Source organism: Caretta caretta, chromosome 1 (genome assembly GCF_965140235.1).
Source record: "Caretta caretta isolate rCarCar2 chromosome 1, rCarCar1.hap1, whole genome shotgun sequence".
Classification (NCBI taxonomy): Eukaryota; Metazoa; Chordata; order Testudines; family Cheloniidae; genus Caretta; species Caretta caretta.
The window spans coordinates 218374992-218391912 of NC_134206.1; the positions used below are offsets into that span (position 1 = coordinate 218374992).

At 49.5% G+C, this 16921-nt stretch overlaps 1 protein-coding gene across 2 annotated transcripts in view; it reads right to left on the reverse strand.

Annotated features, from left to right (window-relative positions):
• LOC125623248 (alpha-2-macroglobulin-like) overlaps positions 1-16921 on the reverse strand; it is a 57574-nt gene that overhangs the window by 25764 nt on the left and 14889 nt on the right. Inside the window, exons 6-20 of one of the 2 annotated variants that reach the window (XM_075120420.1) lie at positions 15145-15313; positions 12809-12893; positions 11649-11772; positions 10564-10678; positions 10274-10383; positions 9635-9796; positions 9022-9249; positions 8578-8641; positions 7455-7597; positions 6826-6975; positions 5465-5635; positions 4401-4497; positions 2754-2871; positions 1843-2071; positions 550-676 (exon numbers count right to left, since the gene is read on the reverse strand). In XM_075120420.1, coding sequence (XP_074976521.1) covers positions 550-676; positions 1843-2071; positions 2754-2871; positions 4401-4497; positions 5465-5635; positions 6826-6975; positions 7455-7597; positions 8578-8641; positions 9022-9249; positions 9635-9796; positions 10274-10383; positions 10564-10678; positions 11649-11772; positions 12809-12893; positions 15145-15313 — 2092 coding nt within the window. Of the gene's footprint in view, positions 1-549; positions 677-1842; positions 2072-2753; positions 2875-4400; positions 4498-5464; positions 5636-6825; positions 6976-7454; positions 7598-8577; positions 8642-9021; positions 9250-9634; positions 9797-10273; positions 10384-10563; positions 10679-11648; positions 11773-12808; positions 12894-15144; positions 15314-16921 lie in introns of both variants that reach the window. The other variant, XM_075120417.1, reaches the window with a different exon arrangement.

Genomic DNA, 16921 nt, shown 5'->3' on the forward strand with positions numbered 1-16921 from the left:
TCAAGTCACATGTAGTTAGCACTATAGCACAGCTCTGCAGAAGCCTTAGTTCCAACCCCTCGGCTCCAACAGCTACGCTGAATGGGGCTGGGCAAGATGGAGAGGAGGGGAGTGCAGGGGCAGGCCTTCAGATTCTGACACTCAGACCCCTGCATGGTGTCAGAGCCATCATCTTTCTTTTCCAGAAATTTCAGACCCAACCAGTCTGTCAGTCCAGGTATTTATATGGCCCTCATCGCAGTCGTGTACTGCACCTCCCATACATGGATGAATGTATTATTCCAATTTTACAGATGGGGAAACTGAGGCACCGGGACATTGACTTTCCCAAGCGCTGGACACTGAGTCTAGGTCTCCTGAGTCCAGTCCAGTGCCTCAGCCATAAGGCCAGCCTTCCTCCTTTCACAGCAGATCAGTCCCTTCCAGAGAGGTTGGAAACGCCAGAAATCTTATCCAGAAATTTCGGTGCCATTTGGTCCCTTTCAAAGAGGTTTTGGACCCATCCATTAGTCCCTGATCCTGAGATTTTGAAGTTTCCAGGTCCCTTACCCAGAGATTTTGGGGTCACAGTCCAAGACACTGTTTTCCGTCCGTTCACACAGAGACAATAAGATTCTTCTTCCTTCTCCACAGGGGTAGCCCGGAAGTCATTAGATGAAACCAGTGAGATGCTGACCTGTCCATTGTACAGAAAGGTGCCATCAGGCAGGGAGAGAGAAGGGTTCAAGGGGGTTGTGGGTAAATGGAGATGAGACAAGGCAGGGGAGGAGAGGGGGCAGGGAGTTTGGGGGCCACAGGGATTTGGTGGGGCAGGGATTGAGGTGGGGAAAGCTGAGGGGTACCGTGGTTTGGGGAGGTGCAGGAGACTGAGGAGGGGCAGAGAATTGGGCGCATGGCTCTGAAGAAACAGGAGATTGCAGGGCCTGAGGGACTCAGGACCAGTTGTGGGAATAAAGACAAAATGGTGACCTCAAATTTACCACCTTGGCATGAGTCTGAGACCCCTCTGATGTCTTGTTAGGGGAGGAGGTGAAGTGCTGGCTGTGGGGGGCGGGGGGCTATCTGGGAGTAGCTGAGAGAGAACAGAATTGGGGACCATCAGTGAGCGTAGCGAAGGGCAGGAAAGGGATGGGGAAGAGGATGAGAGTGCCTTGGGGGCTCTTAACACCATAGAGCTTGTTCCCGCTTCACTTTATCTAGAATGAAACCCATTTAAATAAAAGCTGAGAGAAAAGTCACCACAATTTTGCAGGGACCCCCTTCCTGAGTCCCCTCCAGTCCCTTGTGCTGGAGCAGGAATACACTGCAGGCCAGTGGGGCTAGAGAGTCAGTGCCGTTTCCATGGATGCAACAGGCCAGTGAGTTTCCCAGCAGCCGTAGTGCAGCTGGGGGGCTTGTGTGGCATGAGGCCAAAGGCCAAGCACATAATGGATGGTGTCCATTCCAGGAAGCCGGGAGTCTCTGCTAGAGTAAGGGGTGATGCACAGTGTGTGGTCACGCCAGGTACCTTGCTTGCCATGGGGTCATGAGATAGGCACAGGAGGTCTAAGGTCAGGTGCCTTCAGCCACACAGGAAGTTGGTCTCAGGTATATCTGCAGCTCGCAAACCTTTGTCAGCCAAACAGATTCCTTCTTTCCTAATGCCCACTCTGTACCCCAGTAGTAACACACACCTAGGAGCCAATCAGATTCCTCCTTTCCATCACCCATTTCTTACCACTGTAATAAGACAATTTGCTAGAGGCCAATCAGCTGCCTCCCCTGGATGGGAAACCATGTTGCAACTGGCCCATGTGGTCTCCTCCCTGCCCCCTGCTGAGGAAAGCTGCAAACGTCCCTTACTCTGATGCAGCGGGTCAGGTAGTTGAAGACAGTGGCCTTTAGTGTGAAGGCCTCGCCGCGCACCACAGAGTAGGGCAGGGTGAGCTCCACGAAGAAGGGCTGGAAGGCTCTGAGGCACACGGTCGGGGACAGGCCAAAGCCAGTATCACTTGAAGTGCAGAACACATTGGCTTTCCATTCTGTGATGGTGTCGGGGATGGTCACGGCCAAATCAGCACTTCCATCAGACCTGGTGACCAAACAAGGAGATGGGGGGAGCTTTCCTACCTTTGCGGGAAACAACCGTGCCCCGCACAGCATCCTGAATGAACCCCCACCCCCCATTTGTAACTGCAGGGTCCTTTGGGAGCACTGGGGTGTGCATGCCGGTTGGTTATTGTAGGCTCACTGCAGAGCACTTCCTCCCATCCCATCCTACATCCAGCTCCACAGAAGAATCATTCAAGTAACAAGACAAGGGGTGGGGTTCCACGGTGAACAGAAAATCCCTCAGACACACGGCTATAGAAAAGGATGAGATGCATAGCTAATAGTGACTTCTGTACCAGAGCTGGGACCAAAAAGAAATTACACCTCCTCCGACACACACACACACTTCCCAGGCAGGTCACCTCGTGCTGGATCACTTAACAGGGGATTGTCCATTGTGATCCACACAATTAATTGTCTCCCAGTTACTGAGAGGAGAAGGAGTGGCTGTGGTGTTTTAGTAGAACTAGTTAACTTACTTCCTGCCTTTCCTCTACCTGCCTATCCATCCCTCATGCTTGTCTCTCTCTAGTCTATCTACAACAGGTACTGCATCTATGACAGAAGGATATAAGCACATCTCATGGTGTCAGAGCAACTTCTTCTGAGTGTCTGTGTAATCCAGTTGACCGCATTCACCACATCCCATAAACATCACTTACTTCACTGGAACTAAATCCCAAATCCACGTCTCAGGGAAATACTTCCGGATGGTCTCCACTGGGCCATGATCGATGATGTAATCCAAAAGGGATGAAGACATCCGCGCAGATGTAAGAGCTTCTTTCAGACATTAGGGGTACAGGGTGTGGCGAGGGCAGAGAGGACATAATATGTTAGACCTTATTCTAAACCATGGCATTTTGTTTCCAGTTAGTGATAGGCCTGATCCTAAACTCTAGATCTAATAACCCTTCCTCACAAACTTCAGCCATGTTCAGACCCAAACTTAGACTATCTCTGCTTGCAACCAGTCATTCTTTTCCCCACCCCACTCTCCCAGCGTCATCATCTTTTTAGAACCTCTTTCAAAGCCCCTGAAAAAATATCTGTATTGCCCGATTGTAATATCAAACTGTCTGCTTTCTAAAGACTTCAGCACCCCTTACAGGGGCGGGATAGATGGACATATTTATTCCCACACCTCCAATCCCAGAGTGTATGGGAAGCCCAGCTGTAATGACTGTGTTGAAGCAGCCCCTAGAGCCCTGCCTATATCCATATCAATGTGGAATTATCCTGTGGAACTCACTGCCCCAAGACATTATAGATGCAGTAGCGGAGTCAGAGTCACAGGAAAAAAATTGTATCTGTATATGACAAAGAGTAGCAGCAACACTAGTGACACCAGCTAGGATTCAAATGATCACGGGTATCAGTTCTCGTGCATCAGGATACAAGCTGATAAGAAGCCCATAGGCAGGAAGAAATTTACCCCACAGTACTGCACCGTGAGGTGTATTACCAAGGTTTTCCACCTTACTCTGAGGCAGCCACCATTGACCACTGTCTGAAGAGGGATCCTGCACTAAAAAGACGACAGTGTTGATCCAATATGGTCAGGAGGCAGGACATGCCATATATAGACCAGTAGTCTGATGTTCTACAGTAGGAACAGGGACATTGGATTAGAGGGTCAGTGATCTGATCTGGTTACTTTTCATTTCCACTGGTATAACTGAGAGCATAATTAACATGAATATTTAGCCATCTAATCTCAGAGCTCTTCACAAGGCTGTGTAAGTATCATTAATCCCCTTTTACAGATAGGAATATTAAGGCACAAAGAATTGAAATGATTCACCCAAGTTCAAGTTGATGGGAGAGCTAAGAATGGAGTACAGATTTCCTGATTCCCAGTCCTAAACTCTCCCCATGGGTTCACACTCCCTCCCCATTGAACCTGGCTCTCTTTCTGCATAGTTTTTTCTCTAGCACTTGCTGAAAGGTGAAAACAAGGGAGTGGAAATTATCCTGTTCCAGGTTGAGAGAGCTGTAACCAAATTCAACAAGATTTAGCAGCCAATTTGTGCCAGTGCAGCACATCTACACTGGGGGGGGTGCAAGGTGCCACTGCATCAGTGTAGTTACAACAGTGCACATTTTCTTAGCTGGTGAGCAAGCAGGTGGAAATGGACCAGATTCCTATTTCAGGCCTGACTTTCTTGGATTTTGGCCAGCATAGCTGAGAACAGAGTCTGGTCCTACTGGTCTAGTTTCCATGCAGAGGAGAGGGTGAAAGGGAGGGGAGCAGGAAAAGCACCTAACAGGGGGGTATCAGCAGGGCAAAACAAAGCAGGCTCATTTACCAGCAACACCATATGCTTCAGGTGCACCGTACATTCTCTCTATGCAGAGTTTGGGCTTATGGACCTTGGTGCTGGTGAAGACTTTTAAACCCATCTCCTGTAAAAAGATAACCCAGACAGACATGTGGTAAAGTAAACCATACGTCGGGAGATAAACATGCCATCTGGACTGGATCGGGATGTGACGGGCTTATCACAGTGCAGGGATGGGTCATTGCAAGAGCAGATACTAAGGCCTGAGGGGTCAATGCCTGTGTGGCTGGTGGGAAGCCAAGGGCAAGGTCTATGTCAGTGAAAGGCGCCGGACCAGCGGCTGGAGACGGACGTCCTGTGTGTCCTCAGAGCAGGTTCATCAGAGGCATCAGCCATGCAAGCTTCCGCCATGCACTCAGCCCCTGCCGGCTTGCCTCAGCCCTGCCCTGGAGGGAGATCAGCCTCTCTGGCCCAGTCCATCCCCTGCCTCTCTGCTGAGATGCCTAACAAGTCATTGTCAGATGTGCTGGGGATTGGGTGATTTGGGAGTGAGTCCCACCGGCAACAAACCTGAGATCCCGCAGGACACCAAACCTTCACCAGCTGGGGTTGGGTAATTACCCTGGGTGCTGGCTCAGAGCAGCACTCCGCACATGTGTGTATGTGCGTGCGTGTGTGGATAAAATGGGGACTGGCACTTCACAGAGACCTACATAGATGGGAGAGAGAGCGTGTGGGACAGGATCTCTTTGACAAAATGGCTGCAGAGGCTGAGTCGCTCATTTCTGCGCTCTATTTCTTTGCCCCAGCTATTAGGACGTCTCCTTGTCATGTTTAAATTAGTGATGGGAAACCTCTAGAGTTCAGTGGTTGAGAGAGGCATTCAGTCCTCAATGCTGGGGGATTTCCATCTGGGGTCTTCTGGGCCAGGTTTAATTATTACCTTGAATGAGCTAGCTAACAAGCACCCAACTAAGTATGCTCAGACAGCACCTATGAGATATGACAGGAGTTTGCTCCGCCAAGAACACGGTGGGGAAATCTTCTAAACTAACAGCGATTTCACACACTAAAGGGAGACGTGGCGCTACCTTGAGAACGTTGTAGGCATCCCCTTCACCGTCAGGAGAAATGGGTCCGTAGATGAATCCATTTAAAATGACGTTCTTGAGTGTCACACAAGGGTTATCGTCTTCTTCCTCCAAATGGTGCTCCCGGTAATTATAACCCCTGATCTCCTTCACCGGGAGCAAATCATACACCTGCGGGTATGACATGTCTCGATGTCAGTGACCACAGGCCCAATAATAATAAACCAGCGTGTGCCACCCTAGTGATCACAGACAACTTTAAGCTAACACATCTGTGCGTGCAATCCCAGTGACCAAGGGTGATCCTACAATAACAAAACCCTACAGTAACAGAGCAGAATGTCTGACTCCACGGCTCAGCACTGACTTTTCAATAATCATAGGATCATAGAATATCAGGGTTGGAAGGGACCTCAAGAGGTCATCTAATCCAACCCCCTGCTCAAAGCAGGACCAATCCCCAGCTAAATCATCCCAGCCAGAGCTTTGTCAAGCCTGACCTTAAAAACTTTGAAGGAAGGAGATGATCTTGTCTCCCTAGGTAACGCATTCCAGTGTTTCACCACCCTCCTAGTGAAAAAGTTTTTCCTAATATCCAGCCTAAACCTCCCCCACTGCAACTTGAGACCATTACTCCTTGTTCTATCATCTGCTACCGCTGAGAACAGTCTAGATCCATCCTCTTTGGAACCCCCTTTCAGGTAGTTGAAAACAGCTATCAAATCCCCCCTCATTCTTCTCTTCCACAGTCTAAACAATCCCAGTTCCCTCAGCCTCTCCTCATAAGTCATGTGTTCCAGTCTCCTAATCATTTTTGTTGCCCTCTGCTGGACATTTTCCAATTTTTCCACATCCTTCTTGTAGTGTGGGGCCCAAAACTGGACATAGTACTCCAGATGAGGCCTCACCAATGTCGAATAGAGGAGAACGATCACGTCCCTCCGTCTGCTGGCAATGCCCCTACTTATACAGCCCAAAACGCCATTGGCCTTCTTGGCAACAAGGGCACACTGTTGACTCAGATCCAGCTTCTTGTCCACTGTAACCCCTAGGTCCTTTTCTGCAGAATAATAATAACCCAGTGTGTGCTGACCAATGCTCACCAGCGGCCCTCCAGTAATAAATCAGTATGTGTGGTTGTGTCCTCACAAGCAGCCCCAGAACTATAAATCACTGGGTGCAGCAACAGTTTTCATGAGCGCCCTACATAGATCAAGCAGTGGGCGCAGACCTTGTGCTGACGCAGGACCCTACAATAACAGGCAGACTGCTCTGCCCTAGCTCCCACGAGTGATTCTCTGCACTTTCCAGACAAGATCATCTCTTGTGCCTGTTCATCACCAGGCCAGGCTGGCACTTACAGAGCTGGGTGAGAGCTCAGCTTCAGGCTTCATGAGGAGGACACTCTTGTCCACAGCACGGACGGCGCACAGGGAGCCCGGGGAGGCTTCGACCTGAAGGTGAGTGTTGGAGGCGGGGAGGCCCTCAGCCAGTGAGAAATGCAAGTCAACCTGCAACCCCAGGAAAGGTGTTAGAGGAGCTACTTCTCCAGATACCTTCACATGCTGCCCCACAGCTCTGCCAATGCCCATCAGTCCTGCCCTACAACCCCCCTGCTATTCCAGCCCTGAGCTCCCCCCACAGCCTTGCCAATGCCCCTCTGTCCTGCCCTGCAGCCCCCTGCTATTACAATGCTGGGGTCCCACACAGCTCTGCCAAAGCCCCTCAGCCCTGACCAGTGCAATTCAAACATGATCAGCAGCGCCCCCTATATGTCAGTTCTGTTTCTACCCTCCATAATTCTGCCTATGGAAATTAGTCCTGATGTGCACTCTTCTCTCATATTCAATTGCTGATCTATGGTCAGTGCCTGATGGGTCATGAAGCCATTGAACATTTCCTGAGTCTCCCTTGAAATTTGCTATTCCAGGTTCCACAGGTGGGCCATTGTCTATGGGGTGAATGCGAGTTATAGAAACCGGATGCTCACCTTATTGGCAAAGCAGTTTTCAATCTTGAAATCTTCGGAATTGGCGATAACTTCCCCGCTGGGTAAAGTGGTGTATACGAGTACCCGGGCCAGGGGGGCAATATCAGGCCTCACGGGGAGCCTCAGCTCAAATACTTGGATAACTGGGAAACAGAGATGGGGGTGGCTAAGCTATAGAGAAGCAGCTCCAGGGCCACACATTTCCTTAGGCTCCCTCATGATGGCTGCAATATCAGCCACCCTGAAAAATGCGCTACCCAAGGGTAAGAGTTTTGGCACATAGTTGAGGCTTTTGACTCTTACTGCAGACACTTGGTGTGGGATATTCAGGTGAGATGGGTTTGGTGGATCTCAGCATGTCCTCTAAATTCATGTCAGCTAGAGTCTAGCACTGTCCTCCATCAGTGCAGGATGCCCCTGCCCATGCAATAATGAAGGCGAGGAAAGAAGTGCGTGTTGTACAGTGGCTCTGTGCGGAGGGTTGTGCACACAGGGCTGCAGAGGGGGTGGGATTCCACACTCCTGCTCCTCAAGGTGGAATTTGCCCAGCCAGCCTGAATCAGTCAAACTGGGAATCCCTTGAGACTGCCATTAATGAAATGAAATCGGTCAGGGGAACTGTGTGTGTGTCAAAGGGAGAGAGAGACCATGACTAGTGAGACAAGGAGGAGAGAGAGAAAGTGAAGAGGAGAGAAGGGTGCTGTTCTCGTCACCTCCTTCAGACACAGCAGGTCAGTCTCCCAGGACAGACAGAGAAAGGCGTGGGGAGAGCTCACAATGAGAATGGGCCGAAATTTTTCAGATGATTTTTTGTTGTTGAAAAATGTAGACTTGGATAAACCAAAAAACATTTCACAAATTTGTGTGAAATTCACCAAATGGTTTTGTTCAGAAAAAAAATTGGCAACAAATCAGAAAGTTTTGTTTCGACATTTCCTCAATGAATGGTTCCATTTTTCAATTCAAAACAACTCCTCATTTACAATTTCCCTTCAATTCTATTTAAAAAAGATGAAAGCAGCTCAAAAGTGAAATGGTTCAGCTGCTCCCAAACAATTATTTTTTGAGATTTCTGGTTCGGCCAGCAAACCGCAAGGTCAGTTATTCACACAGCTCTACTCACGTTCTCCATCCCGCATGGGATGCACCTCGGTGCTTGCCCTCACAATGCCTCCCTTGGCCATCACCTGCCAGGAAGAAGAAACCCACCTGTTACAGAGGTCCTGGTGGGAGGTGCGGGATGCTCCTGGGGGAATGCTGGGGTTGAGGGGGTGTCTATACCGATGCCTTCCTGTGGGGAAGGAGCAGAAAATCCCGCAGAGCCATACAGAGCGTCCCAGACCCAGACTGGAGTTTACTGGGACCTCGAGCAAGTCAGAAATTCTCTCTCCCAGCAGAAACCATCCACTTGCCAGCCAATTCTGCATTTCCTTCACTGGCTTTTACATGTAAATGTCAAGGTCAAGTGAACCTGGCCTCAGGGCAGTTTGGTGGCCTGGGACATATATGGGTGTCTGGCCTCCAGTGCTGTGTCATGTGTACGGAAGTAGAGGTCATGAGGGCTTACCAAATAGTAAAAGACGATTTCCTTCTGCTCCCCCACGGCCTCTGGCTTCAGGATGTAGTGCACCCGGACCACCACGTTGGAGCCACAGCTTAAAGTCTGAGACATGGGCTCAATTTTGAGAAAGCTCTTACTCAGGGAGTAAAAGCGTGTTGCTCTGTGAACGACGTTACCATACACAGGGGTGACCCAGTCTGTGTCATAACAGTTCAGTTCAGATTTATGGTTTGCCTGATAAAGAAGAACATTTTTACATCAGATCAAAAAGTGAGTAACAAGTCTACTAGCATTTCAGAAGGAAAAAGTGGGTAATTTTAAAAACATGTTCTTGGCAGATTTTTCAGTGCACAGTGCATTGATCTGCATTTTCCATGCTCGTGTGGAGAGAGAGAGATGGAGAATCAGAGGGAGAGCGACAGTGTGTGTGAAAGACACAGAGAACAAGGGACAGAGAGAAAGAGAGCAAGACAGAGAGGAGGAGACTGAAATTCCCAGCCAACAAACTCTTTGTTTTATCTCCCGATGGGCAGAGAGATCAATAAACCCACGGACATCTCCTCTGGAGCTCAGCCAGTGACACCTCCCATCCCCTAGCTCCCTGGATTCAGCTACTCACGGTGATGTGAATGGAGGTGTCTGTGAAGTTGACAGTGTCTATGGAAAACCAGATTCGGCCCTCTTCATTTGTTGTGTAGTTGGCTTTGTATTTGTTTCCCCCTATGGAAATCCGGATTGTTTCATTGGTGATTGGAGCATCGGTCCCGTCCACCAGCTTCACCTAAAGGAACAAATCCAATCTCCGTTGCTTATATACCAGGCAGGGAAAGCAGTCCCCACAGTCCTAATGACACTTTGCCCACATTATTCCCCTGAGGCAGCTCCAGAGGGTGTTTCCTACAGAGCTGACCACGGGGCAGGTATATGTGAACATGCTGGGTGAGTCTGAACCACCTGAGGAGGTGGCTTGTCCTCCGAGAGTGTGTGATTGGGAACATGGGAAGGACTGTGCCAGCCACACCAATGGGCCTTTTCCTCTGTATCCCGTCTCTGACAGCACCAGGGGGTCAGAGGAAGGTGCTGCAATTCCCACTAATGGCAAGGATACCACAGCATGTGTAGAGGCAGAGGGAGATGGCTCCTGTTCCCATGGTTTGTGATCGTCCCACATTTTCCCTTTTCCATTTGCACGTTCTCATTCTCCACAGACAAGCACACTCGTGTCAGGTAATTTCCTGGGCTCTCAGAGGTTCCCTACCTGCCCAGAGAAGGGGATCCCTGGTATGTAATGAGAGTCCACCTGCTCAAAGCTGATTTTGCTCATGGTGCCTGTGATCTCACTGGAGCCTGTCCCAGTTAACTCCACCCCTGCAAAAAAACACGGCAAAGAGGGGTTTGAACTAATGCACTGACCTGCAGCTCCTCTAGATGCTCCAATGCTGCCCCCCACGTTGTCCAGCTCTGCCAGTGCCCTTCAGTGCTGGCTTGCAACACCCACTTCTATCGCAGTGCGGCCCCACAGCTCCACCAGGTCAGCATGATGCATACCTGTACCCTCTTCCGTGATCTTGCCTTGCACCTCAATTTTCATCTCATAACCCTTTCGCTTGAGCTGGAATATTTTAGTCTTCACCACATTGGAGACACAGCCTCGAACGTCCGCCTGAGCCAAAGCCCAAAGAGGAAATTACCATGGAAATCCCTGTACAATTCAGGTCTGTGTGGAACAGGAACAGAGACCCCAGTACCCAAGACATTTGCCTGCTGCTTAGTTTGCCTTAATCCCATCCTCTTACTGGCTTGATCCGGCCTGACTCCCTCTCTTCCCTTCTTCCTCAACAAACCAATCAAGGCGTCTCTCGTCTCAGTGACTTATCCAATATGCAGCCCTCTCTGATGCATTTCACCACAAATTCTCCTAGTTACATGCCTGGTTCCCTGATTGTTCAGATCACACCCCCTAGAACTGCAACTTCCCATCAGTGTGATAAATCTCCTTGTGTCTTTTATCCACCCTTGGAATCCTCTCTCGTTCTCCATGCACAATCTTGCTCTCTTCTTCCTTCTCTCGTTCTTGCTCTCATTCTTCTCCTCCTCCTATCTCTGTCTAACCTACTTCTATTTTCTCTCTCTTACTTTCTTCTCCTTCATAGTCTCCCTCTCTCTCTTTATTGCTCTACCCCTATTCTCTCTACCTCCTTGCCCTGTCTCTCTCTTTCTTCTTCCTCTTGAGTTCTCTCTCTCTCCCAGATCTTAAAGTTCCCTCTTGCTTTCTCCTCTGCTCTGCTCCCCTCCCCATCTCAATCCCATTCACAGACACAAAAACCTCTCAGGGTCTTTTCTTTCCCAGTTAGAAGAAACATCCATCCAGGGGTAAATCCTGACCTGACAGATGTCAATGGGAGTTTTGCCATTGAGTTCAATGGGGCCAGGATTTCACCCGAGGGGTTTTTCTTCATAATTTATATCCCCCAGCCCTGGCCTCACCTCCTAACCAATACCTCCCTCCTGTGAGACAGAGCCCAACCCAGAACACAGAATCCCAGCTGAGGTCTAACAATCCCCTTTGACAGACACAGATCACCCTCCTCAAGACAGTCACCTCCTGCCTATGGGATGGGCCTTGGACTTACTTGTCTGGTGAATTCCTCACACACAGCCTCGGCCTCTCTTCCATAGCAGTGTGACCTGGACTGGGAGAATCTCCGGCACACACGGACATTCACCAGGCCGGGGACAGGGGTCCCATAGGTGTATCTGTAACCAGAGAGGTGTTAAAGAGACACAAGGTGCTTAGACGGGGAGACAGTCAGGCAGAAGAGGCCTTTTGGGGCCCTTTATACCATTACCCCTGAGGACTCTGTTGCTGGTTTCCTAATGTCTATTCTCCAGAGCTTCATCTAGTCCTGTTTTCCAATGACTCAGGTGACGGGGTTCCAGCCATTTCCCGGGGGAGATTATTCCATTACCCAGCAGGCCTCCCCATTAGGAAATGTTGCCCGATAGTCAGGCTCTTCTGCCCCTTAAATCAGTTGTGTTTCCCTTCTCCCAGCTCCCTCCCATTTGGCCACACCTTTCTGGTACGGAAGAGCCCAGACCTGCAGACAGTATTCCAGGTGCAGTCTCCTCAGAGCTGTGGGGCCCAGAGCTGAACACTGTCTTCCAGGTGGGGTCGCACTTTAAGGCTGTATAGAGAGGGATTATCATCTCCCGTCAACGCTACACGACACCTCTGGAGCACTGTTTTCAGCTCCGGACACCTCTTTACCCAAAAGCCATTGACAAATTGGAGGGAGTTCAGAGAAGAGCAAGAAATACGAGCAGGGAGCTGGAGGGAGGGATTTATGAGGAGGGAAGGAAGAGTTAAATCTGGCAAGTCTGGTTACGGGATGTCTAAGAAGGGACGTAATTTCTACCTACAAGTGTCTGAAGGAGGCATCACCAAGGGGCGCCGGGATAATTTACGGAGGCACTTGGGGGTCTGATTAGGAAGGATGGAATGATGTCAAGAAAGGGGAAATTTGTGTTGAATAATGGAGAAAACCTTTCTGAGAGGGAGCTGTACGGGGCTGAGGCATCGTTTCCCGGGGCAGGGGAGGAGCCCCATTGCTTGGGATGTTTAAAACTTGGGCTAGATGCAGACTAGACAGTAGGGAACAATCCTGCCCAGGGCCCTTGGGGATGGAGAGAAAGTGACCCAAGGGGCCTTCTCCAGCTCTGGTTTCTGGGGGTAGCAGCAGGAAGGCAACGGTGGATGAGCACAAAAAACGGTGACTCAAACCCTGAAACTCACAGACCACAGACGGCCACTTTCAGCTCCTCATCCTGGATGGTGATTTTCTTGGGCAGCTTCACAGATACCTCGTACTTGGGCAGCACTGAGGGAGAGAGACGGGCCAGACGTTGAGCAGAGCAGAGGGATCACGTGTACATCACTGTCACTACCCCATTGAGTGACAGACACAGCCTCTCCCCATCCCCCCCGCAACGCATGGTGCCAGATCCTCAGCCTGCTATAAATCACCACAGCTCCATGCCCCTCAGTGCAGCTGAGCCAGTTTACACCAGCTGAGGATCTGGCCAGGGACTGTGGAACTGAAGAGAAAGACACCGTAACCCCTGCTCCCCTCCCCTTCGCTCCCCTTGCCCAACCCTGCCCGCCGGGCTGTCGTTGCTTCAGAGACTGTATTCCAAACTATGCAACGCAAGTGATACCTAGTGAGGGCCGGACTCCCCAGTGCACCATCATCACTCATCAGATTTAAAGGGCCACATTCACTGTGTGCTCTGGCTCTTGTGCTGCTCCGGTGAAGCAAAGCAGCCATAAGCCCGCTTACTTTGCATCCCTGCTGGAGTGGTACAAAGCAGACGGACTGCACCAGTGAATGTGACCCTGAAAGTTCAGCCATTTTAAACTTATCCCTGCATGAAAAGAGTTGGATAAAAGCTGTTTCATAACACGGTAAAAGCAAATATTGTTTCCTGCTGGCTGAGTTCACAGACTGCATTCCCCTTCTGGCTGGGCACTTCAATGTCAAGTTTCAGCCCCAAAGTGAATTTTCTCAGGAGTTCTGAACTAACTGAATGAGGGGGTAATAATGGAAGAGAGACACTGACTGGGGGTGTGTGGAGGGGAGTGGAGAGCAAACTCCATAAAACAATGGTTCTCAAACTTTTGTACTGATGACCCCTTTCACATAGCAAGCCTCTGAGTGCGACCCCCCCCTTATAAATTAAAAACCCTTTGAAATATATTTAACACCATTATAAATGCTGGAGGCAAAGTGGGGTTTGGGGTGGAGGCTGACAGCTTGCGACCCCCCATGTAATAACCTTGTAACCCCCTGAGGGGTCCCGACCCCCAAGTTTGAGAACCCCTGCAATAAGAGCTGCTGTAGGTATAAGGCTCAGGCAAAAGCCAGCTTGGCTCGGAGTGGCACACGCAGAGGCACCCCAAGCAAGGAGGTGGCAGACTGTCCAGAGCCAGGTCACACTGGAACCAGTGAGATCGGCCCAGCTGGAGCACAGGCTGGTCACAGTGCCCGCACTGCCATGCTGACTGGTGTTCGGAGCTCTGCGGGTTTGCCTACAAGAGCACTGCTTTAAAGCCCTTCAGTTGCGATGCCGTGTGGTACCTATCTTGCAGTTCCCAGCACAGACCCCAGAAGCAGTGGATTCTGGGAAGTTTCAGAATGCCCTGTCGGACAGCAGCGAGAGGCCTCGTGGAGCCACTGTTACTAAGCCGTTCAGAATGAGCTGGCTCTTAGGCTTGCTGAGAGTAAGCTCTTGGAATGCATGTAAGTGGCTGGAGCATTTCTGTGGGACAATTCACAAGTGGTCGGGGTGGGGGCTGGAGTGGTACATTTCCCTAGACTAGACAGAGCTGTACTTTCTCTCTCCTTGGGTGATTCGTGGCAACCACTGTAATTAAGGTTGCAAAATGTGTTCTCTGAGAATCTACCACTCCTGCTGGCCTCATTTTCCTTTCCTCATAAACCTTCCAAAAGTTTGCCCTTTGAGGCTGATGTTTTCCAGGCTTGATCTCCAGCCAAAGTGTCTTTATTTATTTATTTTGAATGTTTGAAGATGTTCTGGGTGCCAGGGGCTGCAAGGACAAAGGTGTGAAGACCAGAGTGGGAGAAGGGGAGAAAGGAGAGGTGAGTTAAGCCAGTTTCATTGGCAGAGCACAGGGGAAGCAAACTGTGCCACTGTAATATAGCATTCACATAGTTTGTTCTGCATCCGTACCATATACTGCACACAACTGGTAGGAAAGACCCTACACAAAAATAAAGCTGCATTGTACTGAGACTGGAATCACAGCCCAAATCCAGTAGGCCCAAGGGATGGGCTTTTGTATTCAGACCCAGATACGCCCAGGCTTACAGTGAACAGTGACCCTGACAGTTCAGGTGCTGAAGAGAAAGCTACACACCACTGGATGTGGGCTCAGATCCTGATCCCTTAAAGTATCCAGTGTTTTCCTGGCCCATTCCTCAGATCACTCTTCACACATCTATACCCCAGACAATCCTGAACTGGATTTTTGTGCCTGGAATGGATGAATCCCAGACAGTTGCTTCTGCTTCCAACACCCCTCGCCCCAGCACGAGTGGAACCCTTCCTTACCGTATTCCTCCACAGTAAAGGAGTGTTCTAGATTGGTCCCTGTCTCTTTTTGTACCACCACGTTGTAGGTGCCTTGAATGGGCTCGGAGGTGAGGGGGAAGGAGAGCTGGGTGAGGCCCCCATTTAACTCCACCTCTCGCCACTGGTACACGCGGTTCCTCTGCGGGTCCTAGAGGTGAGAAGAGCATAAGGTCATAAGACAGGATGACTCTTAACCTTTCATTTACAGGCAGGGTGTCTACACAGCATGAGGCTGCAGAACAGGGCAGTTGCAGTCCAATGTTTGGCAGAGATACAGGATATATACGATTATCTCCCTCTCCTATAGCTGAGGTTAGGGCACCTGGTGGCCAGCTCTGTACTTTCCCAGTAGCCTGTAAGGATTAACCAGTCAAATCCTGTGCAAACAGTGTGTAATTAAACAGCCAGATACCAGCACCGAATCTATTCCATTGTCTGCCCACCTGATCAACATGCCCACATCCATATGGAGTGGGCAAGGAGGGTGGGAGAGAGCAAGGCTAAGAGACCAATGCACAGACAGCAGGATGTGATGAGTTTCTAAAGCCTGGAAGCTTTAATGTTTATATTTGCAGTTCGAGAACTGGCAACTGGTCTGGCTGAGGATTGAAATATTCAGGTTACCTATGGGGCTGAGAAAACCCACCCCATGCAGGTATGTGGAAGAAAATGGGCCATGGAAATACTAATCTGGACTTAAATATGTTGTTTTGGGCTGCTACTCAATGCACAATATGTATGGGGGGTGGGGAATGTGGGAAGCCAATCTGAATAAATTAGACAAGGTCCTGAGTATGGTTTTGGGCAAGTTTGAAGGCAGGTCCAGAGGCTGGATCTGAAACTTCATCTCTGTAAAAGCTGAGTATTATTAATTACAAATTGATTATTAACAGGCCAAAGCAATGGACCAAACCAGGTCTGACGTGACTAGATCCTAACCTGGTTCTGAATTCTGCAGCTCAGGCCCAACTCTAGTAGAAACCATCAAAGAGATTAAACTAAAAGCAATATATAGTTTGATGTGCTCTTTCCAGACTGCTCAGGAACATGTTTAATCTTCACACTCTTTCATTTTCTATCTGTTTTCTCCTCTGTATCTTGGCTACCATCAAAAGTCTATTTACTTCAGATAGCCCCAGGTGACTGACTGACTGGAGAGGATTTATTTCATTCCCACTTTATCCCTGAGCCAAGTAACGGGGGATGTGAAAAGAAAAGGAGTACTTGTGGCACCTTAGAGACTAAAAAATTTATTTGAGCATAAGCTTTTGTGAGCTACAGCTCACTTCATCGGATGCATGTAGTGGAAAATACAGTGGGGAGATTTTATATACACAGAGAACATGAAACAGTGGGTGTTACCATACACACTGTAACCAGAGTGATCACTTAAGGTGAGCTATTACCAGCAGGAGATGGGGGGGGGGGGGGAGGGCGGGGAAGGGCGTACATTTTGCAGTGATATTTAAGGTGGACCATTTCCAGCAGTTGACAAGAACGTCTGAGGAACAGTGGGGGGTGGGGGGGATAAACATGGGGAAATAGTTTTACTTTGTGTAATGACCCATCCATTCCCAGTCTCTATTCAAGCCTAAGTTAATTGTATCCAGTTTGCAAATTAATTCCAATTCAGCAGTCTCTCCCTGGAGTCTGGTTTTGAAGTTTTTTTGTTGAAGTATTGCCACTTTTAGGTCTGTAATCGAGTGACCAGAGAGATTGAAGTGTTCTCCAACTGGTTTTTGAATTCTTGACGTCT